The following is a 26,502-nucleotide window of genomic DNA, read 5'->3' on the forward strand; positions in this document are numbered from 1 at the left end:
TCGTGCAACTTTAAAGTAGTTTGTGTCTACCGGGCCGCGGTGCATAAAGGTTCCATACGCGCCGTGTATGTGGGCGCTATAAACGTTCCTGGTTATACCGGGTGTGTTCGTTTATTTACGGCTTATGTATATATTGTGTATACTCTTCGCGCGGAAGACTGGAGAAAGAGAAAGAGAGAAAAAGCGAAGGGAGGTCGCGCCCGTTTCCCAATTTCTTGCTTTCCAACTGCAACACGGCGGCCCACGTGCGAATTGCGCGGACTTCTCGATCAAAAAAAAAAAAAAAAAAACGATTTATCGCGCCGGGAAATTCGAGACTGCGTACGATGTGCATCACTATCGATCGAGGTTTTTTCTCCTCGTCTCCATTTCGCGACGGTACGTTAATTTTTTAAAATATACGATAACGCGATATATTTTACTGGGCAATTTTTGTCGCATCATCTATTTTTAATTAATAACGATGCAATTTAAACCAATAATAATGTTTCATAATTGTGCCTAAAAGTGAATTGTCGAATTAAATTGCATTAGCATATTCATAAATAATTAGTATTTGTAGAAATAACATAGTAATAATAACGCACCATCAGCGAGTGCGAAATGCTATTTCAACAACTGAAGCATATTTCACGAGTACAAAATAACAGTTCGGTGTATAAATCGATTAACACAGTTTCAACCTATTCGCTATACTAAATTATAATTAAGTTTATATTCCTACGAGAGATATTTTTACCATATTTTGAATATATTTAGAATTCTTTGTTTTTACGTATAAAATAAAATACAAGAACCCAATATCGTTCTTAAAAACTTTACGGACAAACCGTTCCTCAATATTCCTATATATGCATATACATAACTCATAATGCGTTAATCGGAATTTTCGCGCGATTATGTTAAACGTAAAAACACGAAAATTATTTGGCGTATAAATAAGCTCCTCCTTTTCCTGCTTGGTCGGCTCATTAGGAACACCGCGTATTTAGGTAAGAGCATTCCCACGTGCTTTCAAACAGATTTCAAAGCTTTGATCGCTCACACGTGTTTGTGAGAGCCGACTGCCTGCCTATGAAGGACGAAACGACGGAAGTTGATTTTGGAAATTAGAATCTGCTCGCACGCAAGATTGAAAGCGTGCGATCTCCGACAAAATTTTTTTCAAGGTGTGAATTGGTGAATCGTTTACATAACAGTATATAATGGCAGATAATTTAGGCAAACGATTGTCTTTGAAAAAATTTTCATAATATAAGCATTGCTCTTAAATACAGCACTCTTATTAATGCGCTATGCAATATTAAAAATTACATCATGGTGTATAAAATACATTTTTTATTGTGGGTGAAATTAATGAATTAGTAATCACAGGAGAGAGATATATGAGGAGAAACAGCGTAAGCGAACTTATGTATGTTTTATTAATTATTGTATATTCTCTTACGAATATACTGCATAATTGAATATTATTCGGCTGCAAACTTAATAAAACTATAAACTATGTAAAAGTTGTTTAATTATTTAATTAAGGATAACATGCGCTTCAATGTTCGACAATTCGATTAAAAGCAATTTCCTGCTTTCGCATAACGACCGAACGGCCTAGTTTTATTTCATCGATATTTCATTATCATCAGATAATTAATATTTACTTTGTTCCGCTCACTAACTGAAATTTTTATTTGTCTTAGTCGTTATCGATTGCGCATTTTCATTTATTTCGAATATTTTGCTCGCCTTATAAAAAAAAAGTAAGGATTATATTCCGTATAGAGATCCATTAATGAGATTTGTGTCAAATTATTGGTTATTCACATTCAATAAATGTTTATATATTGTTACTGATAAATATATTAAGAAAATTAATTGTATAAAACATTTTAAACTTAATCGTTATTATAACAATTGATTATATTAAGTCACAAATTAAATTCATCACTACACGTTAGAAAGTCTAGACAACGAGTTATCTATTCTATCACGACAAACGTTCTCTTAGCAAACTGATATAATATATGATTTTATATTTGAAAATAAATCAAGTATTTAAACATAGTCCACGTAGAATTGTGATATGATGCTGATATGTTCTATTTGCGAATGAGAAAAATCGGTCAACGAGATAAAACTCTGACAACTTTTATCTAATTATTCATGAAATATCGATTATTAAAAAACGTCCCTCGCTCTTATACTCTAACAAATCTAAAAAAAACTCACTTTTATCGAAGAAGATTTATTATCACGTATACTGTCATTGTCCAAGACATTCATGAGATGAAAATAAATGATTTCTTTTGTGATATTTTATATCAGTATATTCAGTTTATGTAAAATATCTCTATTTGTATAATTTATTGACATTTATTGTGAAAATTGAATGATATTTATGTATTAGTTAATAGACTGATACTAACCGTAATAATAAATCAATAATATACGAGTCAGTAACGTAACATAAAATATAATTTATTTGAATGCTTTCGAAAATTGTTATGTTAAAATGTATAAAGTTGTTTGAGGCTTTTTTTGTATCAAATGATAAATATACAAAAAGATAATACACGATTGACTTGCAACTTCCTTTGACGCGTGCATTATTTATCACGATAATACTAATTGTCATAATTATTTCTCAAATTGCACGATGAATAAATCTGAATAAATCAAAATCGAATACCTTGTTAATTATTCATATTGTTTTGGTTATAACTCATATTTTATGAAACGTCAGTGCGCGATTATTGTCACCGCTGAAGCTTTGTTTATGGAACAACACCACTTCTGTTTATAAATTTTGACAAGCAATTAAAAAATATGTCGAGACACAAGTATTTCAATTTACAACAATATGTCTTGCTAAATTGATGGAGAAAATTGATCCACGACGATAAACGGCGCCGATCTCGTCGTTTCCTCGATAACGTGCGAAATGGTTAATGCATTTTCCGGGAGAGCATTTGACGCGTAATAAAGACGACGTCCTTTGTCTCGCAAAACGCAAGAGAAACCGCACGGGAGAGTAATTTTGAATCCAAATACACATATGCAGATACGCGAGCAAAGAAGAGGCCCAGATAGTCCGGAGTGCTCCAAAGGGGAAACTCTGTGTATAAAATCATGTGTAGTAACGCGGGACACACGAAAATTTCTCGAGCAGGTCACGTGTTGCTCAGTCAACAGAAACATAATTTAAAGTTAATATTTCCTGCGGTGTACGCGAGCCGCGACAGAGAGAGAGAGAGTCACGAACGTCTAACGTGGACCGCGTTGTCTCGTTTGTAGGAAGCGAGCTTCTCGCAGCGGGCACGTGATGCGAATTATATTTCGTAGTCACGACGTATTAGCCAGCACGTGATGCGACGAAAATATGTATATATATATACAAATGTGGAATCTCGTGCAAAAGATCAAAAGCGCAGACGCGCAAATATCCGTCCTTGCGCTCGATCGTTAATACGTCTGACCGCATGGTCGATGTTTCCACTGGAATCTTCAGTGGAGGAGCCGTGACTAGGTTTTTCTCATTTCGCTTCGCGCAAGCACGGATATTTGTGCTGCCGAAAACGTTGCAACGATCATTCATCTATCTATATATATATATATATAAGGTGAGAGATTTTCTAGCGGAGATGCAGGAACAGGGAAAAGGAATTTGGAAGCCCGAGTCGAAAGTGGCGCGCGTCGGAATTTACGATCGTGGCGCCTCGACTACCCTCAATATGGCGAGAGCAGGCGCAGCGAGATACAAAACACACACATGCACACATGCACACGGGAAACGTGCCCCAAGTTTTCGCACGAGGTCTCGTCAGGGGAGGTTAGCTCCCCTTTCTCAATTCTGTACCGACTTTCACCCGTAATCGTCGACGACACGTCGGTCCTCGTAGTAGGTCACTTTCGCGAAGCTGCGTCCCTTCGCGAGAGACGACGAAGAACGCGTGGCGAGACAATTTTACGGGGGTTCTGCTCTGCCGCCAGTCGGCGGGGATTTTCCGGACACTGAGATTTGTCTCCGGTGAGAGCCACCTCACCCCCGAGAGGCGCTGCCGACCTCCGATATTGATTTTCCGAGGGAAAACAGAATAGAGGTGTATCTATGATATCCTACCGACCGAGAGAGAGACGACTCCCTCTCTCTGCTCTGTCCTTGTAGTACGTTCGTTATTTCTTTTTCTCCGTACTGCGCGAGAAATGATTCAATTTTCTCTTTCGAAATCAAAAAATTATATATGAATTTGTGGAATTTTTTTTTTTTCCTATTCACCGTTTTTTAAAAAGTGTGTGCGTTACGCGCGTGTTGAGGATTATATTATACCGTTTTATATTTCTGTTAATGCTTGCGCAGGCTACTGAATTACGTCAAGTAATTGTAACAAAAATGATATGTACATACGAACGCTATGTGTATGCACAGTCAAAGTCATAGAACGATAAAAAATTTATTCTCGCGCACCGCCCCGGGGGACCTTTTTCATACATTTACTGCGTTATTGCGAATGTTGTCGCCAAATTATTACCAGACATTTGTCCGTTAATATTATGAAAATAGAATATTCAACGAAATATCTGCGAAATATCACTGTTTTTCTCATAAATATTCATCCCGGCATAATTATGCCGGGCAACAATGAAGCGTTTTTTCATTCAAGCTTGATTACGCGATTTAATGTAATGCATTTTTGTCGTCCATATTTGCGAAAAATGAAGAGAGGGAAGGAATAAAATCAATGCGCTTAAGCTCTGTTGTTCGGATTAAGCATTAACGATGACGGCAATCAAACGCGTTCTAAGAAGATTCGAAAAATTCAGATAAACGTTCTCTCGATTCCCCGAAGGATTTCATCGAAAAATCGCTCTTGCCTTGAAACAAAAACGAGACGAGGAGAAAGGAATAGTCACGCGTCGAATCACATTCCCTCTTCGCGCAAACTTCGAGAACCCTTCCGGATTTATGGGCTGCCAAACTTTTCTGCCACAGATCTTCACTGTGAACGATACTTAAGCCGTTCCTGTCTCTCTCTCTCTCTCTCTCTCTCTCTCTCTCTCTCTCTCTCTCGGAAATGGTTTCCGCGGCGTCTCACGTTGGATGGAAATTTTTCAAAAGCGTCGACCGGGAAGAGTAACGGGATGCATCCGCTACAGTAACATCCACCCTGTTCTCCATCTTTTCTCTCGTACGCGAAACGCTCTTTCTCTCGACACTCTCGGGACGAGAGCGTTCGCACGTTTCTGACCCGGTTTTCTTTCACCCGTCTCGATTCACGGGACGAGGACGACGAGAAGGACCTCGTCGCATATACTCGCCGTCCGCGTGACGGATCGCAGGATCGGATCGCTGACACGTGGAATATCACATTGTCATCATCCCCTCGCATGAGCGAGCACGAGGGCAACGTATCAATCTTTGGTTGCCAAAGTGGAACCCGATGCGAGTCCGCGGTAGCGCTCGTGTTAAAACATGTCTGTTCATATGATAGATTTTTTCACTGCAAATGTGCGAGAATAGACGCGGATTTCTTTTTTATCTCGATCTTACGAGTAGACGTAGTAAGCACGGATTTGTGCACCTAAATGTCAATTTTACCGCGAATTACAGATAAAAATAGTAACGTAATCCCGAAATATAGCAAGTGGGTCATTGCGGATGGAATTGTGCGATTAAGATAACAAAATCGAGAATCGAGAAGTTTCTTTTCTTCTCTAAAAATACAAATTTGCGGATGGACTTATTTAGCATGCTAATGCATTAAATGAGAAAGTGGTTTGTTCTATAAAAAGAACATTCATTAGTTATTCAAAAATTTACTATTAAATATAGGACCTTTTTGGCGATTTTTAAACAAAAAATAAATTGAAAAATTCTTCTATTTCGCAGAAAAAAAATAGTATATAGTTGTGTCTTCATTAATACTGGCTGTTCAAGCGAGGGACACGACTACTTGACCTCTCATCGCTTCGGGCAAGAAGTACTTTTACCAGGTTCGTCTTAACGAGCCATACGTTTTCTTATTTACAAGAGTTTTGCGCGAGCTTGACCGCGAGTGACCGAAAGGGAAATGTTAGTTTGAAATAATGACGGCCATAGAATCCGAATAATACACTCTTTTCTCGTCTCTCTTTCTCTCTCTCTCTCGTATTTGCTACAATTCACATTTTGATCTCGTTGAGATCTTTGAAATTATAACTTGTAATATGATATAATAATACAGTAACGTATAAAATTACAATATACGATAAAATTAAAAAAGTTATTAAAGTGTCAAGTTAAGTTGTATTAAGAAATTACTCAGACGCGTAGATATATTTTGCTTAGAATGATCAGTCTTGTTTTTTACGACGGAGCTATCACAATAAAGTGTCAATTACACACTTTCTTAGAAAGTAGAGGAAAAGCCCGGGAGAAGGAGGAGGAAGACAAGAACGATTTAAAGAGTGGACTCTACGGTGGAAAGTTCCGTGTCTAAATCACGGTCCTCGAGGAGGATTACAAGTTTGGCGGGTTGTTGGACCATCGTTGTATTCGCGCCGTGACAAATTAACGCGGGCGGGTTCGCGCGACTCTCGTGAAACTTCGCGAGACGGTTGCGAAAGAATTTAAATGGTAATCCCGGAATGGCGTCCTACTTTGAGAGACGCGTTGAAGAAATTTGAGCGTTCCCGCCTCGTCACTGCGCTCCCGAAGAAGTTGTAACTCTTGCGCGTCGCTTTAAGCCCTCTTTTACGCCGCAGTTATATCCCGGTTGCTTGATAGAATTACTATGGGATCGTAAACACGAATCGCGGGCGAGCGTGAAACGTTTCGCTGTTTAAACGTTTGCATATCCGCGTTAAATTGATGCGGTTTTACAGTCGTGATTTATGTATAAAATGCGATTTCGGAAACGCGCGTAATATGCGAAAATCCGGTTTGCGACATATCGCACATATCTATCAGCAAAGTGCGGGCTATCGATCAGCGAGTTTGACGCAGCGCGCTCGTAGAAATGCAATAAGTAACGCGGGCGAATTGAAACAAATTTAATAAGAGCGGTCCGCAGTGGCTAGGGGGATGGAGAAGCGAAAGGGGGAAAAACGGAGCCGCGGATAGTTCGAAACTCTCGATATTAGCTCGCCGCGTTCCAACTTTCGAACGTGCCGAACCGCACCTATTTGAATTATACATTACAATTCTGCGTGAGCAAGAAGTCCGAAACGAAATTTGCGGCTCGTGTACGCTTTAATCGAGATCAATATTTCAATCACTTTTCGGAATAAAAATGCGAGTATTGATTTAGAAAAAGGGAGAGCGTTAGAAAGTTATGGGAGAAATATTTTACATGTGAAATATACATGTACATATATATGTTAATGTTTCTCTAAATTATGAAAATTAATAGAAATAATAAATATTTGCCGTAATGCTACGTTAACTAATGAATAACGCAAACACGAGGAAACTCCTGACCAGTTATTAGCTATTTAATATATTCAAAATATATATGTGATATATGTATGTATTTTATAATAATATCGCGCAATATTCAATATTCATTGAATTTAATATTTCATAATCCCACGGTAAAATGAAATGTTTAAATGAAAATAATATCCCGACATTTGTTATAAACCATATAATATGAATTTTGAGTTCACGTGTGTACTGGCAGATGAAAAAAAAAAAAAAAAAGCAGAGTAGTTTTTGGCCTTTTTCGTGCTTTGCTCAAATTAGAACTTACGAACCAAAAATTCCGGCAGAAAAGCTTACGGAAATGTGTTTCCACCATAAATAAAATCTCCGTAAACATTCTCGCGGATTAATCTCACTAAAGTTTGCACACGCGGCGTGCAGGGTCAACACTTGAGAGCTAATTATGGATCTCTATATTCCCCGGCGCCATTACTGTTGATTACGTTTTACACGTAGCACTCGCCTCTCGTGAATAAGGGTGAACTGGACGATCATTATTAACGGCTGGATTTCGAGCGTAATGCCAATGTGTAACGTGTCAATCTGCATTACATTGACGAGCTGCGGGCACGGTGTTGTCGAAACGAAAAGGATCGATTCACGTCTCGATTTGTAATTGCTTATTTGTATGACATCTCGTCGTAACGAGCGAAATTAATTCGCGCGCCCTTTCGTTGACAGAACGTTAGACGAAAGAGAACATCAGGATTTTTCACACACGGATACTCTTTCCGCAGAAATAAATTTTACATATTTTTTACATTATTTCAGTACGTGCGTAGAAGTGTATTATGGAGCATTAATCAAATTAATTTTTCACGCGAGCTGCGATATTTATGTAAAGTATATAATAATCGTGGTATTAGTCGATGAAACGTAGCGCCTACGACTCTGTTTTAACGCGATACAATAATATACATATACATATACATATACGAGGTCACATTCGCGGATGAATAACGCATTAGCAATAACAGCGGTTCGCAGATAAAAGTGCGTGGGTGGTCTACGGCAGGCGCAAAAAAGGGCGGACGGTCCGATTCTCTTTCCGGAACGGCGTCCATCTCCATTTTCATGTCACTCTTAGTCATCCCGAGCTGAACAAGGGGATCCCTTTTGCGTCGGGTTGTCTTCCTCCCTCCTTTCCCCTTCCCGACCCGTTGCTTTCTCATACATACAATTAGCGTGGGACTGTCCGCGAATTAGCAACGTGACATTTTACGACCCGAAGAGACGACAGTCGTCGGCGCAAATGGCTGGTCGCCCGGAAGATGTTTTTTCGTCTCACAATCGGTCTGCGCGAAGGTGTCTTCAATTATACGTACGCGTATTCTCCTTCGCAGAAAAGCCCACCGGACGAGCCAATTTCGTATCTCGTCCCAGACTTACTGTACTACTTAATGGGAGATTCTTGAGAATTGCGATTTGGAGACGATTTTTTCTCATAACCGTAACTATATCGTAATAAAACTACAAACGATTAAAAATAAAAGCTTTTTTTTTGTAAACTAATCAGTCTTGTAAAGATAAATTATTAACAGAACTATATTTTTTACCTAACTTTAGGTAAAGTTTACTTTAATAGAATTCTAATTTAAGGCTTTATAAAAATACACGATTTTAAAAATTGGGAACATTAAAAGATAACCTTCCTCGGTTTTCATCTTTTCGCTGAGGAAAATCGTCTCCAAATAACCTTAGGAGTTCTCTATAAATGGATGATACGGTTAGGTTGGGACACCCTGTATATGACATTCTAATCATTATTATTATTAATGCAATCTCTCGATCTTAGGAAACTACTTGAGAATTGAAACGATGAATTTGATAAAATTAATCGTCTCTCTCTCTCTATTCTCACCCTTATTTCTAACATATTTCCTAACAATATTTTTCATACTTTCGAGAATATTTATTGCGAGACCTTTAATAAACGGTTGCACCGTCACACCGTGTAAGCTATTTTCAATTACACAGTTTCACGGCACGCGCGCATTGGCGCGATCGCTCCCTCATTAGCGTTTATAGTAATCAGTTGTGCGATGAATTAGTGTTATTAGACATCGCCTAATATAGCTACCTGAAGCTTTGTCATCCCGCAACAGGTGGTTATATCGAAACGCCGCTATCACGCACACGAGACGCAAGAAGATGGCTACAGTGTTGCGTGGTTCGGATTCAATTCTTTCTATAGTAATCGTCCATTTATTTTTACAGTCATCAGCCGAATCGCTACGACTAATACAAAACCAGACATTCAGCCGGGGGCACTTGCGATAATAAAATAATCCAATCACAGAAAAAAAAGAATCCTTGATTCAAGTATATTTTTATTCTTGAACGCTATTTGATTGATTTAAGCATAGAATGCTCTTTGTAATCACAAATTTTCATTTGCCTTAATAATAAATAAGTTTGTGTGAAGTATATTTTATCCTTAAGATATATTCTTGTTTTAAAAATCGCATATGGTAAAAACAAACTTACTCACTTGTCCTTGCAATATTTATAAGTAAATTTCAGCTTCAACCAAGAATATTTTGCACTTTGTTTCAAGGATAAATTATCCTTTATCCCAAATTATTTATATTTGGCGCTATTATAAGGATAAAATATACTTGAATCAAGGCATAAATGCATTCTTTCAAGGATACTGTTTTTTCTGTGATCAAAAAAGAGACCGTCTCTTCCTTCGATTACTATCCTCCCGCAATCCTGAATGATAGACGCTCGATTCGCAAATGTGCATTGAAATGTTGTCCGCGATCGAACAATTTTTATTAATATTATATATTTCTGCGTCATCGTAATTATCCGTTTTCAACCCTAAGCTCATAATCATCGATCGTTGATACCTGCCAATTATTACACTAATGGTCCCCATAATCACTGGGGATGTATCCAGCGCGATATTGTTCGCTCGATCATCTAATATATCACGTATAGTCGAATGACCGTTAGATTATCTTCTAAGTCGAAGGGGATTCGGTTAAAGGGTCACGCTCTCACGCCCACCTATAGGGATAATAATCCCACAAAAAAAGACATCACAGATGTAAAAAAAAAGCGCTAAGTTATATCTTTCGCCAGCAAAAATAGTTCTTTATAATAATAAAAAATATAATCTTCTCAAAAATTATGTTTATAGCCAAAATATTTCTTTGCAAAAATTAATCATTATCAAAAATATTTTCTCAAAAATTATATTTATAAATTATATTTTATTTTTGTTAATAATACTAGAAAAAAATTAAAATATTAGCATCAAAAAGTAGTGAAATCAAAAAATTGCGCTAAATAATTACATTGATAATACGAGAAAAAAGGTTAAAATATTAGCATCAAAAAGTAGTCAAATCAAAAAGTTGCACTAAGTAAGTGACAACATAATATATAATATTTAGATAAATTTCCTATAATGATACAAATGTATAATTATTGCTTTATTTTAAAACGTTTATAATATATACAATAACAAAATAAATTCAGTAAAATATATATATATATTTCTTCATCTTTACATTTAAATAACATGAATAATTATGTAATTAATTTAAACTGGAATGTATATACATTGTAAAGTTATTATATATTTTTAAAAAATATTTAGATAAATAGATATATATAATAAAATAAATTATTTATCTCTAAATAATTATTTAATTCAAATATATTTAAACGTATATTCAAAAAAGGTAATATAAGGCACAAAGAATTAAATTTAGGAAATTAAAAAAATTTAAAGTTAAATAAAAATTTTTAATTTAAATTAAAAAATAAAAGTAAAAAAAATGTAATGTACAAAAAATACTTAGCGCTGTTTTTGTATTGTTATTTTAACACATTAGTAAATAAAATAAAATATAAATCAAAGTATAGACTAATTTTTTTACTGCAATACGCTTCAATAGAAATCTATAAACATATTACGTGGCTCGATATTCGAATGACATGTGGCTAGCTGAACATATCGATATACATGTATGAAATATATGTATATAATGTAACATGCAATAATTGTCATATTAAACAGATTCAACGATTGGGCAATGTGAATGGGCTAAGTGAAAATTATAAAAATGAATTTACTATACATTAATATATGCTAAAGACGTATACATATACATATATATGTTATTAATATATGTATACCAGGGTTGGGAAGTAACGAGTTACTTGTAACGAAGTTACAGTTACAGTTACTTTTTTTCGGTAACTATAACTTAACTTCGTTACTTTTCTCCATCTGTAACTGTAACTGTAACTTAGTTACATTTTTTTAGTAACTAGTAACTATTTTAATAGTTACTTTATTAGTTACTTTTTTTGGAAACATGCGCTAAAAGTATTGTTTAAGTATGGTAGCCGTTATATTATTAAATTAAATTTTGATAACAGTAGCATATGGATCTTCATATGATTTAATCTTTTACCTAAAATTTTCATTTTGTGTACATAAAATAATATAACACATAATTAAGATCGACCAATCACAGTCAAATATTTAAAAAAATTCTTAAAGGTAATAATTGATCGATTTGCTTGCGACTTTGCGATTACCATTTAGTAACTTACTATAACTATTTTTACTGTTGTATATAAAGATCATTCATACATTGATGTTAATTGCAAAGTCGCAAGCAAATCGATCAATATTACATTCAAGAATTTTTTTAAATACTTGACTGTAATTGTGCATAAAATGTAAGCTCCTTATATTTAAAACAATGTATAATTATTTTTAAAAAGTAACTGAAAAGTAACGACTCGTTACTTTTAGAGTAACTGTAACTGTAACGAGTTATTTTTTAAAATCGGTAACTTGTAACTGTAACTAGTTATTTTTTCAATGAAATAACTGTAACTGTAACTAGTTACTTTTACAAAGTAACTTTCCCAACCCTGATGTATACATATATTAATTAATGTATATGGAGCATTTCAAAGTGTTTAATTAATCAATCAAAATATAAATGAATAAAAATTTCTTTATCCTAATACATGTTTTAAAGCATTTGCAATGTTTTCCTGATCGCAATCAAAGTTTCGAGATAGATGTTTAAAGCGCATTATTTTCATTATGAATTTTTTTATAAAAAAGGTTCAAATATAATTTCATGATTCTTTAATTTCGACTTATTTTGACTTCATCATTTCACTCTCCAAAGATAGGATGCGACTTCTGTGTGTGATATATTCTGTATATACACATTTCGTTACTAATCATCATTTTTAAGGACGTTTCGTAGTCAAAGGGCTATAATACAAAAACAGCGCTAAGTATTTTTTGTACATTACATTTTTTTTACTTTTATTTTTACTTTTATTTTTTAATTTAAATTAAAAATTTTTATTTAACTTTAAATTTTTTTAATTTCCTAAATTTAATTCTTTGTGCCTTATATTACCTTTTTTGAATATACGTTTAAATATATTTGAATTAAATAATTATTTAGAGATAAATAATTTATTTTATTATATATATCTATTTATCTAAATATTTTATAAAAATATATAATAACTTTACAATGTATATACATTCCAGTTTAAATTAATTACATAATTATTCATGTTATTTAAATCTCTAAAAACTCACCTTTAAAAAAAGGTAAAAAAAGGCGACCAGTTAAGGGCACACCATTAACAAAAATTATCCATTGCAAACCCATGTACAATAGAATTGTATGAAAAATTATCGATTATAAACCAATGTACAATCGTAACAAAAGTAATGAAATAAAAAAAAATTGCGCCAAGTAAAAGTAGAAACTTGTACCAGTGGAAAATTAAAGTTGCAGACATATATAGAGTCGTATAATGAATCAATAAAAATTTAAATTTGCAAATGTAGAATTGTACCATAAAAAAACTTATCTTTTAAAAAAAAAGATAAACAAGATGCCAAGTCCATGCGCCATGTGAAAAAGTGTTAAACAAAAAAGTATTTTTAAGTAAAAAAATCTATCAATTGACAAAAATTTATGTTCTAAAATTAATATCTCTACAAAAAGTAATGTCCAATTATTGCGCGAATAAATAAACATTTTTATAAAAAATTAAAATTTAAAAACTTATGCAAATTTAAAATTAATATAAAATAAAAAGAAATAAAAAAATGTTAGTTAAAAAAACTGGGCGCGCTTCTAAATAATATTCTAATGATATTAAAATTAAATTGTTACTTTTAAACTCATTGCAGCGCGCCCAGTTTTTTTAACTAAAATTTTTTTATTTCTTTTTATTTTATATTAATTTTAAATTTGCATAAGTTTTTAAATTTTAATTTTTTATAAAAATGTTTATTTATTCGCGCAATAATTGGACATTACTTTTTGTAGAGATATTAATTTTAGAACATAAATTTTTGTCAATTGATAGATTTTTTTACTTAAAAATACTTTTTTGTTTAACACTTTTTCACATGGCGCATGGACTTGGCATCTTGTTTATCTTTTTTTTTAAAAGATAAGTTTTTTTATGGTACAATTCTACATTTGCAAATTTAAATTTTTATTGATTCATTATACGACTCTATATATGTCTGCAACTTTAATTTTCCACTGGTACAAGTTTCTACTTTTACTTGGCGCAATTTTTTTTTTATTTCATTACTTTTGTTACGATTGTACATTGGTTTATAATCGATAATTTTTCATACAATTCTATTGTACATGGGTTTGCAATGGATAATTTTTGTTAATGGTGTGCCCTTAACTGGTCGCCTTTTTTTACCTTTTTTTAAAGGTGAGTTTTTAGAGATTATATCATTCATTTTTGTATATGATAAGCATCTTTAAATAAATAAGCAAATTCAATTTTTCTGGCATTTTCTTATTTTAGGTACATATATATCCAATAATTAATATACAAAATTAAATATTATTCATCACACAATTTGTATCAAAATAATATATTTTTAAAAATTTATTTTAAATTTATTTAATCATTTTTATCATTGTGATTGTAGTGGCAAGGATTTTATTGCTCAGTGTCATTGCAAGCATCTGGCCTGTATATACCATAATATATTGTGTAATACATTGGCTAAGTATGACAATATGGATTTTGATAGATTCCCATGGAATATTGGAATTTTGTCGGACTTGCAGTCATCCACCACATATGCAGCCTACAATTAAAGAACGCATTTATTCCATATTATTTGCTTCCGTTATTGGCATAGTGCACATTTTTATATATCTCAATGCTGTAGATAGCAAAACATTTTGAAAACATCTATCTTTCTATGTTATCTGCTTTTTTGAAAATATTGCAGCAAATTTATTATGGCAATATGCTTGTCCTCCTGCAGTTAAAGAGGCTTAGTACTTTAATATAATCTTTATTATTTGTATCATTTCCTTTTTCTTGGGAATTACAGCAATGCTTTTGTACTATATTGTCTTGCATCCCTCAAAAAGACAACATACTTCAAACGCACCAGTTCAAGCAATGTAACTTTGATATTTATTTACTTTAAAAAATGAGAGATAAATTATACAATATGCAATTAACCTTATCTTATGACTTTTATAAATCTTATGATAAAATCTAACTCTCTCTTAATCTTTATTATGAAAAGAATCTCGGTATTATATGAAATAATTTCATTGTATAGTTTAACTTTCAAAAATTTTGCAAAATAAAATAACTCACATTGTATTTCTACCATATATATAAAAAAAGATAGGCAAATATAAATAAATAAATATATATTTATTATATGATATACAATAAATAAATATATATTTATATTTATATATATATATATATATATATATATATATAAAATGTTGGATTTTTATTATATATATATAATTTCAAAAAATCTTTTTTATATGCTATTGAATTTTAATACATACAATTTTGATTATATGTATTTTAATTGATTATATTTATAAGTATTTTTATATTATCTTAAAAAGACTGCATAGAATTATTTGTACGACACTCTTATATGTATGTATAATTAATAGGGACCAACTACACATTTTTTTTCCACTGAATAAAAACAATCTCAATATTATAATTAAATTATAAAAAAGATACTGTGATATTTTATTGATGAGAAATGTACATTTATAATTGTATTAAATACAAAAATAAACATGCCATGAATTACTATATATACATATTTTCATAATTATCAAACTTAAAAATATAATATTGTTACCAAAGAAGAAAGCACTATTTAAAAACTCTAAAAGTTCATAATTTGTTAGATTAGTAATTAAATACTGCATTTTGTATAATTTTTAAGCTTTATTCTTTTATTTTTCTTTATTTAATTGAATAGATATTAACATCCACAATGTAGCATACAGATTAAATTAACAACCAAAGAAATAAATCTTAACTTTGAAATATATTTTTGTTTCTTTTAAATATCAATCAACTGGATTTTGTACTACTATTAATATGAATTCTTTATCTGGTGCCATCATAATTTTATGTTTTTTGCTACGTATGCGCAAGAAAGTTAAATCATTTGTTGGATTCAAGTCACGTACGACAGAACGAGCTTTATCTGACAATTGACTTATCAAACCTGCGTATTGAACTGTTGTCGTATTATCTAATGTTGACTTTATAGGAATACCTAAAACAGATATAATTTTATAAATTTTTGTTTACAACTACAAGTAAATCATGTCAATGATCTCATGTAATACCTTCTGCATTCACCACTATTGTTCCAACTACCCTTTTATGAGACTGAATTTGTTTCATAGTTTCTTCAACCTCTTATAAATTATTTCATCGAAATTTATTAATAAAATTTTTATTTTAAATATTCCAATAACGGAAGCAAATCATATGGAATAAATGCGTTCTTTAATTGTAGGCTGCATATGTGGTGGATGACTGTAAGTCCGACAAAATTCCAATATTCCATGGGAATCTATCAAAATCCATATTGTCATACTTAGCCAATGTATTACGCAATATATTATGGTATATACAGGCCAGATGCTTGCAATGACACTGAGCAATAAGATCCTTGCCACTACAATCACAATAATAAAAATGATTAAATAAATTTTAAAAAATATATTATTTTGATACAAAGTGTGTGATGAATAATATTTAATTTTGTATATTAATTATTGGATATATATGTACCTGCAATAAGAAAATGCCAGAAAAATTGTAAAATGGTTCCTATAGCACTGATATTAGATTTATCTTGTTAAGCTAATCGAATGCTGCGATGATAACTAGCCATTGCCCAACCCATGCTCACAAGTGAGCTGATAATGCTACCTGCTTGATGTACAACTGAAAAAAATATAGAAGCTAATTAAGAAAATTATTAAAAATATATGCATACTCATACATAGGCATTTATATAATTGAAATATTATTGAAATAATAGCAAAATATCTGATTTTGTATCACAGACTGTAAACTTGCACATAAATTATTATGACAATAAATTTGCAAATAATAACATTAAAATTGAATGTAAAAATTGAAATTGAAAATATCTAACCCCGCACGCTGTCAATATAGCGGAGGGCAACTATTATTAAAAATATATGCATACTCATACATAGGCATTTATATAATTGAAATATTATTGAAATATTATGACCATAAATTTGCAAATAATAACATTAAAATTGAATGTAAAAATTGAAATTGAAAATATCTAACCCCGCACGTTGATTGATTGAAATTGAAAATATCTAACCCCGCACGCTGTCAATATAGCGGAGGGCAACTATCGCCGTCTGTTGTAAAACGTGCGAGATGGACATTTCCAATACATGCATCTATTTATGTGTTGTGTACGTGTGATATATGTGTGCGCATGTGTTGTATACGTGTGAATACGTGTAGCACGATACTACTATGTTTGCGTGGTCGATGATGACAATGATGACGGGGACGTTTCTTAAAAGAAATTTTTCATATTTCGACTTTGCATTTTTATATCTCTGCTTACAAATCACGTAGAGCAGAAATAAAGACACTTTTATTATATAATTCAAACTCAATCTATCGATTAAGTCTAGTATAAACTCGATTGCTTCAGCCGTTATTGAGAATTCGAAATATTATAAAGACTCAAATGTCCGACTCGCGTTAAGATACACGGTGTCTCGGCTACGTCCTTAACTGGTCGCGAGACACTACCGTGTCTCTTGATGTAAAGATGAATAAATATATATATATATTTTACTGAATTTATTTTGTTATTGTATATATTATAAACGTTTTAAAATAAAGCAATAATTATACATTTGTATCATTATAGGAAATTTATCTAAATATTATATATTATGTTGTCACTTACTTAGTGCAACTTTTTGATTTGACTACTTTTTGATGCTAATATTTTAACCTTTTTTCTCGTATTATCAATGTAATTATTTAGCGCAATTTTTTGATTTCACTACTTTTTGATGCTAATATTTTAATTTTTTTCTAGTATTATTAACAAAAATAAAATATAATTTATAAATATAATTTTTGAGAAAATATTTTTGATAATGATTAATTTTTGCAAAGAAATATTTTGGCTATAAACATAATTTTTGAGAAGATTATATTTTTTATTATTATAAAGAACTATTTTTGCTGGCGAAAGATATAACTTAGCGCTTTTTTTTTTACATCTGTGATGTCTTTTTTTGTGGGATTTCACATATTTTTGCAAAGATCATTAAACAAAATGCATTAAATAAATGTATATTTTTTTATATTTATAATGAGAGAAGACGAGAGAGAGCGAGAGGACCCAAGAGAGAGAGAGCGGGAGAGAGTAAGAGGGAGCAAGAGAGAGCGAGAGAAAGCGGGAGAGAGCAAGAGGGAGCGAGAGAGAGCGAGAGAGAGCGAGAGAGAGCGATAGAAAGCGGGAGAGAGCGAGAGAGAGCGATAGAGAGCGATAGAAAGCGGAAGAGAGCGAGAGAGAGCGGAAAAAAACGAGAGAGAGCGAAAGAGAACGAGAGAGAGAGCGGGAGAGAACAAAAGAAGGCGAGAAACAGCGAGAGAAAGCGAGAAAGAGCGAAAAAAAACCGAGAGAGAGCGAGAGACGACGAGAGAGAGCGAGAGAACGCGAAAGAGAGTGGGAGAGAGCGAGAGAACGCGAGAGAGCGGTAGAGAGCAAGAGAGAGCGAGAGACAGCGAGAGAAAGCGAGAGAGGGCGAGAGAGAGCGAAAAAAGACGTGGGAAAGCAAGAGAGAAAGGTAGAAAGAGGGGGGAGAGAGAGGGGAGAGAGAAGGGGGAGAGAGAGAGAGAGAGAGTGAGAGAGAGAGCGAGAATTTATTTTTCGTTTGGTTGCTTAAAAGGTTAAGCAGCTGAGGAAAATGTCACTATACTAGGATGGGTGACCGCGGACAAGTACGACGCCGTAGTCTTAAAAAAAAGTGACACCTTTTCGACCAAAAAATAACTTGAAAAATTCATATCTCCGCAACCAATAGAGCTATCAAGTTCGTTAAGGTCCCATTTTACTCGGAAAAAATCGCTCTTTCGATTGATATGGTCATTTTTTGAAAAATATGTTTTCATTCATGAAATATTTCAAATTTTTGTTTTCAAGGTTACGAAAATCGTGTTACGTCCGGTAAAGGATACACAGTAGCGTCCTACGGATAATTTTCGCTATTGTTTCGATATTTTCGCTATCTTTTCGATATCTTTTGATATTTTTTTTTGTTTTTTTGTAGATTGTATTTTAATTTGACGAATGAAAGATATAACTTAGCGAGACGCTACCGCGTCTCCTGATCATCCGTGCTATAAATTACGCTCGTGGATTCGACGTGTTATTTATCTTGTCCCGAAAGATAATTTTCCGGAGAGCATGAAAAGCGTATTATAGCTTCAGAGATATATTTTCTCTTTTTATGTAACCGCGAATTAATTTACGGCTTACTCTATAAAGTAAAATTCGGTTTCGCCACGGTCGTGATTTTCTTACGAGATCCCTCTTTAGCTTTGTCGAGAAACGAAGCGTCTTCACGGTTGCTTCCCCAAAGCGATCGGGAAGCAGAACGTCCCGAAATGGCATCTAATTATGTCGCAGAGTTTGCTGGTGAAAGCCGATATTACGTAAGCGGTAATCCGATAGGCGTAGTTAAACTTGCTAAGATCTGTATCATCAACGTATTCTCTTGGTTGTTGCTTTAACGACAGCTTTAACATTGTCTATATCCCTCCCTCTCTCTTGTAACCGGATAAGTGGTATATCGAGTGAACCGCGGTTGCGGTTTCGCGTCTATTTTGTTTACCGGAAACGATCGCTTTCAATTTCACATTTGTCCTTTTGGTCTTAAGACTTCACTGTCAGAAACTTTCAAGAAAACGTTTTTCGCTCATTTACTCTTGTATATGTGTATTATATGATACAATTGCAGAGAAAGTCTTCATAAAAATCAATGCAAGTCGTATTATACACATTTTAAAGAGGAAGAGAAAAAAAGGAGGTGAGAAGTGTAAGAAAAGATAAAAGACTTGAATGTCAGAAGCTTTCAAGAAAATGTTTTTCGCTAGTTTACTCTTGTATATATGTGTACCTATTATATGATATAATTGCAGAGAAAGTCTTCATAAAAATCAATGCAAGTCGTATTATCCTGCGCATTTAAAGAGAGAGTGTAAGAAAAGATAAAGCAATTAAACGGAGCAGATATTTACCCGAAGTAACGTTTTCCAAAATCAATTTGCGAGATCGGCTTAATTGCATTTCAATGCAGTTTTCAGCCCATCTTGACGGCGCGATGCGAGGGATTAAATTGCGCCGGGAGCTTCGACTCAGTTGCACATAAATTCGCCTTCCTCTCTCTCTCTCTCTCTCTCAATCTCCGTTCAGATTCGCACATTCATTTCTGCGTAACGGCAATTTTGCATAAAACGCGGGTGGCCGATGATCGTAGCCGCTTATCGAATCGATTGGCGCCCGCCCGCGGATACTCTGTGCGTTAACACGCGAGTAACTTCTCTCTTCGCGCGTGCATCGCATAATACGTATTTATGCTAACGGCCGCCGCCGTCGGCGGTATCAGTTCCGTTGCGCGTGCAACGGGTTGTATGTAAATGCGTCACATCGGAGCGATCGCATGCGCTCGATGATTCGTATGCGTTCGCCGTATCGCGCGAGGACTCTGCGCGTTTAAGCCGTTTACATGTTACGCGATTTCCCGCGGAATCGTCGGAAGGCCGTGTGCTTTTTCGACGCGTGCTCTTTTTATTTTATTTTATTTTATTTTATTTAGCTACTACAACAAATGTCGCGCGAAAACGATCGCGAATACCAAAAATGTAAACGGGTCATTTATCCGCGAAAAAGCGCAATAAGCGTGTGCGTTGGAAATATTTACGTAGGGTCGTGTTCGACAAATTACATTCGGAACATGTAGCGCGTGTGTATATCGATGACGATCTTTGTTTACAGTTAAAGAGCGATTCGCTTTCAACGATTCGATCAAGCATCGATATACATCGAAAGAGTAGATTTTTTTTCTTTTGTACCTATCATGTTCCTTTACATATATTTTGATTAAAATATTTTTTCAAAAAGTTATCCGAATTTTTTTTGTGACTGTTTCTCAATTCGCGTATAAACAACTGTGAAACGCTAATAATTTTCAAATAATAATATATGACGTACGAGTAAAAGCGTTCTGTACAAATTATGGCGCTTTTTTTCATCAAAATATATCAAAATAAAATGTAAAATGTCCTTTCGCGCTTTGACACACACACACACATATATATATATATATATATATATATATATATATATATATATATATGTCGAATGATTTGCATTGATGCGAGCCATGTACGTTTCCGCTGCATTTGTGTGCGAATATAGAGACGACAGGGTACCGCGCGAATCGTGTACAGGCAAATTGGACGGGAAAATTTAGCGGCCTGTTTCGCGAATCTCGGGTGTCCCTATCGAATGGGACACCCGCCCCCTCGTTCTCCTTTCGCGATCGTGGAAAATCGAAACCCCCGTTTTCGTATCACTCGAAAATCGCGCAAAATGCCGCTCGTTGCTGAGTGCCAATCAAGTGGGGAACTCAAACTGTCTGCGAATCTCTGTGATGCAAAATCAATCCGAGTGTCGAAATCCGGCGTAGTCGTTACCTTTTCGCGTGACGTGTCGCATCGACGACCATCGCCGACTCTTGTCACTCTTTCCGCCAACATGTCGACTCGTCCATTCTCCTCTGTGCGATACCGATTTTTTTTCCATTCCTTTTACCGTCAACCGACTATCGATTATTCTTTCCATACCGTGTCATTTCGTTCATCGATGTTTATTCATCCGACTGTCATTCGTTACAGTAACGCGATCAGGGAACAAGTGTAGGAGAATATGTCAAATTAGATATATGACTGATTAATATCATGTTGCTCTTTATAATAGAAAACCGATTTATTATAATCCGAAACAATCCTTTCGCTCCAAATAAAAAGAAATAAAAATATGTCTTTATAAGTGCAACGCATTTTCGTGTACACGAATATATTTTCCGAAATCCCCATAATCAGTCCCTCAATATATTCTCGTTGAGTACGAAGTCACATGCATATGCATATGCATATAATTGTCCTTATTTAAATCCCTTCCCTGGGATTTAAATCTACTCGACCAAGATCCCTTCTTCGCGACGCGCTGCATAATAACGGGATGCAGCGCAAGACGTGACGTCACGTGATTGCAGTTAAGGGGATACTGTGACCATGACTCATGAGTTTTACGACTTTGAGTTCAAGGGCTTCTCTTTTCATTGGCTATATAGATTGAAAAATCCTTCTTCACAATTCAAGTACTGATAATAATGAACGGGGAGCGCTGTAATTTCGTACAAAAAAACAATAAATGTTAAAAATTACAGTTTTTCATCGGCATCAGCTCGTAACAATACTTATTTAATACAAAAGTTTATTTGTGCACAAAATATGGCGCTCCCAATAGAGATGACATGAAAGAATAATACAGTAATAAAAATGAGATTAAAAGCCTGTATCAAAAGATTCGTATTTGAATGAATTATGTATCCATGTATATTTGCGTGCGGAAGCGATGTCGAGGCATAAAAGAGCAAAAATTAGTTGCCGGATTAGCGCTCTCCATTCATTATTATCGGTATTACTTTCATTGTGGAGGATTTTTCAATCTGTATATTCAATCAAAAAGTGAACCTGATCTAACTTAAAGTCGATAAAACAGAACGCGCCGAGATGAGACCAGTGCCGCGACGCTCAAATCAACTTAGATAAATTAATCAGTTCGGAACGTGATATATGCGGTGTACTTTAAATAAGGCGCGAGCCGAAATAAATGCATATTAGCTGACGGATAGCTCACGGCGTATATATCCACGGATTCGCGCCGCGATATCTCTTTTGCAATTCCTGTACCGCGCTTCGCCACTTTGCGGAATGACGTTTTCGCGGGACAAAGTGAATGCTGGAGGGAAACGAGTTAATTGCGAATAGTTTAGTAATGCGCAAACTGCCCGGCCGAGCGTTCATAATGGAACGTTCACGCAATGGTCACCGTTGCGTACCTTTCGGTCAATTGTCGTTCGGCCGTGTAATTAGTAACAATGTTATTGCAGCCTTTGATTCTATCCTATCGTAATACAGCGTGTCGGCTACAAAGCGAAATAGAGAGAGAGAGAGAGAGAGAGAGAAAAAGAGAACTCGCATATAGACGATTCTGTTGTTTCTTTCATGCCCGAGGATTCTCGAACTCTCTCCCTTCCGATTATATTTAAAAGGATTAAATTATATAAATACACGAGCTCTTCTATCGAGATATCGTCATTGCAAAAGATGATTTAACGTTATACAATTTTATTGCGGTATACAAATTACTTGTCGGTGATTCGGGCAAAGCGACTTTTGTCGCACAGAGACAAAAAGGATGAGATGTCGCAGAATTAACGACGCGGAAGCTTCACGGATAATGAACAATTCGTGAAAGAATCGGAACGTCGTGCGGCTTGTTAAAGAGATCCCCGGCAAGAGATCCTTCGCGTTCTACCGCTGCGAGGCAAACGAACGAGGGTGAAATATAAAGCGAGGGACGCAATAGCGTTACATCGCGTATATATTTGGAGTAACGAAGTTCGCCGTAACGTTGTTTCGCCGATCGATCGAATGTCATCCTGGACTGATCTTGCGAGCGGAATTAACCGGAAGCGAGCGGTCCCGGAAGATGAACACGGACTCTAGAAGACGGGGAATGGGAAAAGAGCATGGTCGATTAAAACCCTGTATATATACGGCCATTACGTAGCGTCTACCTCATCGCGGAATCCCTTTTAATCTGTCCCGTGAACGTTTACACCGGTGGTTAAAGCCCGAATTGATGAAATCTCGGGAGAGAACAAGATGTGTCCCGTCGTAGACGGCAAATCCCAGGATGCTGTCTTATTATATTTAATGCAAATGCAGAAGAGATATCAATGATCTTTCGTGAAATACACGCGGTTGAAAAATGATCGTCAATGCACAGTGCGAGAGTATTTTTCTAGCCAAAAAAGATAAAATGCCGTGAGAAAATTAATAATTCAATAGAATCAGATTTTATGAAACGAGTAAAAATTTTATGCTTACTTAGTTTTATATACATTTTTCATATCTGACTTGCTCTAAGAATAATTATTTCTAATAATTAATAACAATCGATATGAAATGACTTTTTTCTGGCCTCGAAAAAGGAGACAAAATTTTCGCGGAATTAATTCTCGTCTCGATGCAACTTATTCATTAAAATGAACGAAGCTTGTCTGATTAACCGAAATAAATCGTTCTATGAGAAACCCGCAGCGCATAACCAAAAGCAAAACGGAAGTCTCCGATGCGGATATCCTGCGTGACCGGTCCGTCGCAGATTTATTCGCGTGTATTTCGCTGCACGATCGATTCGATGACACGGCCGATCGCACATGTCCGAGAACTTACTATATATTCGACGAATGTACGGACACGCGATCGCGAACTGAAATTTGTTCCTTCGCGATATATAAAATTTTACGATATGACACATGTCGTTTTTTCGACGCGTTTCAAACTTGCAAGACAAAGACAAATAAGAGTATCGAAAATATTTTTAGAAGCATTTCTAAGTTTTGAAATCATTTTACGTCAGTAACTTTATTCCAAAAGTCAAGGGTGCACGAGCCGAATTCTCCAGCATAATTGTGAGATCGTTTGCGCGATGCACAAATAATCTTAACCGCAGGCCTGTATACATCGGATGCAGAGGCGAAGCATTGCAAGAGAGATCGGAGGGATGAGGAGTATATCGAGACAACATTTGATCGCGAGTTCCGTTCCCGTGTAGCGAGTCGGGGCTTGCTTGCATTGCAAGTCAGGGGAATCGGTTTGCTGGCGGAATCAGCGCCGCCGGAAGCGCATCCTGGAATCGCATCCTGCGCCCTCGCTTTTCCGCAAATGTTACGAGGGAATAGGTAGCCCTGTTACAAAGGTATCCTTGCTCGGCTCGGGGGTGGAAGGTGGTACGATCGTGATGTGAAAACGTTACAACGAGTGCCATCCGCGCGGGTTAGCGATGGTGGATGGGCGAAAAAAATCCTGCGGGCAAGAGCGATGTGATCGTCGTGAAAATAAAGCGGAATAGCGGTTGATTATGCTGGCGGAAGTAAATTTCTGGCCTCAATTTTCGCGGCCAACGCAGCGACAATTGTTCGAAAGAGCTTTTACATTTTTTTCGAACAAAAAAAAGATCGTTTCTTCAATTTGAATTCACAGAAAAAACAGTATTCTTGAAAGAATGCAAATATGCCTTGATTCAAGTATATTTATCCTTATAATAGCGCTAAATATAAATAATTTGGGATAAAGGATAATTTATCCTTGAAACAAAGTGCAAAATATTCTTGGTTGAAGCTGAAATTTACTTATAAATATTGCAAGGACAAGTGACAAGTGAGTAAGTTTGTTTTTACCATATGCGATTTTTAAAACAAGAATATATCTTAAGGATAAAATATACTTTGCACAAACTTATTTATTATTAAGGCAAATGAAAATTTGTGATTACAAAGAGCATTCTATGCTTAAATCAATCAAATAGCGTTCAAGAATAAAAATATACTTGAATCAAAGATTTCTTTTTTTCTGTGAATAAAATACTTGCATCTTTATCAAAATTTCATCGATCCATTTCGGCATCAAAATTCGATTTCTTTATAAATAACGTTAATGGGGAATAATTTTTTACTACACAGAAAAAACAGTATCCTTGAGAGAATGCAAATATGCTTTGATTCAAGTATATTTTATCCTTATAATAGCACCAAATATAAATAATTTTGGATAAAGGATAATTTATCCTTAAAACAAAGTGCAAAATATTCTTAGTTAAAGCGGAAATTTACTTATAAATATTGCAAGGACAAGTGACAAGTGTGCATCGGATATAAGCGGTACTTTCAAATATATATGTATAATAATTCTTAGTTCAAATGTGACTAAGTTTGTTTTTACCATATGCGATTTTTAAAACAAGAATATATCTTAAGGATAAAATATACTTTACACAAACTTATTTATTATTAAAGCAAATGAAAATTTGTGATTACAAAGAGCATTCTATGCTTAAATCAATCAAATAGCGTTCAATAATAAAAATATACTTGAATCAAGGATTTCTTTTTTTCTGTGTAGAGATATGTATATATATATTGTATCTATTGGCTTGTGTCGCAGGACACTAACTCTCAAGTTGTAGTTGATTACCCCAACGCAATTAACAGTATGATACACATGCTCCTTCACTTCTGTTTATCACTTAATGTTACTTTACGTAATAGCTCTAAGCTTGATGTTAGTGCAGTAGACAGTCAGCTATTTATCATCCTAACAAATTATTCATATTAACCAAATAGAGACTTCAACAGTTTCGTGCTGTTGCATAATATTATTATATTTAGCGACACGGTAAATTTTACATTTCGCTATGAATTTCTATTATAAACTTAAAATATTTATATGTATACAATAAAAATTAATTACGACATAGATTTGGGGGATAGTATTTAATTGCAACGAAT

General features: G+C 34.4%; 2 protein-coding genes across 11 annotated transcripts in view; both read right to left on the reverse strand.

The window, feature by feature from the left end:
- Nucleotides 1-26,502, reverse strand: part of LOC114936594 (agrin) — a 464,192-nt gene that overhangs the window by 63,786 nt on the left and 373,904 nt on the right. The gene's annotated exons all lie outside the window — the stretch shown is intronic.
- Nucleotides 15,696-17,599, reverse strand: LOC146722887 (dynein light chain roadblock-type 2-like). 4 transcript variants are annotated; one of them, XM_085483689.1, is made up of 4 exons: nt 17,403-17,599; nt 16,577-16,732; nt 16,126-16,460; nt 15,696-16,052 (listed from the first exon to the last, which is right to left on the reverse strand). In XM_085483689.1, exons 3-4 carry the CDS (start codon nt 16,181-16,183, stop codon nt 15,841-15,843), a joined length of 270 nt encoding a protein of 89 aa, XP_085339815.1. In that variant the 5' UTR covers nt 16,184-16,460; nt 16,577-16,732; nt 17,403-17,599; the 3' UTR covers nt 15,696-15,840. The 4 variants fall into 4 exon arrangements, with proteins under 4 accessions (XP_085339815.1, XP_085339814.1, XP_085339813.1 ...); XM_085483688.1 differs by lacking the exon at nt 17,403-17,599 and adding an exon at nt 17,148-17,396; XM_085483687.1 differs by lacking the exon at nt 17,403-17,599 and adding an exon at nt 17,111-17,396.

Source organism: Nylanderia fulva, unplaced genomic scaffold (genome assembly GCF_048542155.1).
Source record: "Nylanderia fulva isolate GAGA-0341 unplaced genomic scaffold, ASM4854215v1 Scaffold26, whole genome shotgun sequence".
Classification (NCBI taxonomy): domain Eukaryota; kingdom Metazoa; phylum Arthropoda; class Insecta; order Hymenoptera; family Formicidae; genus Nylanderia; species Nylanderia fulva.

Excerpts from the sequence above, each read along its gene's own strand:
- LOC146722887 (XM_085483689.1), bottom strand. The coding sequence starts at position 16,183 with ATGAAACAAATTCAGTCTCATAAAAGGGTAGTTGGAACAATAGTGGTG. Across the intron at positions 16,053-16,125 it reads AATAGTGGTGAATGCAGAAG|GTATTCCTATAAAGTCAACA; the intron begins GTATTACATGAG and ends TATCTGTTTTAG.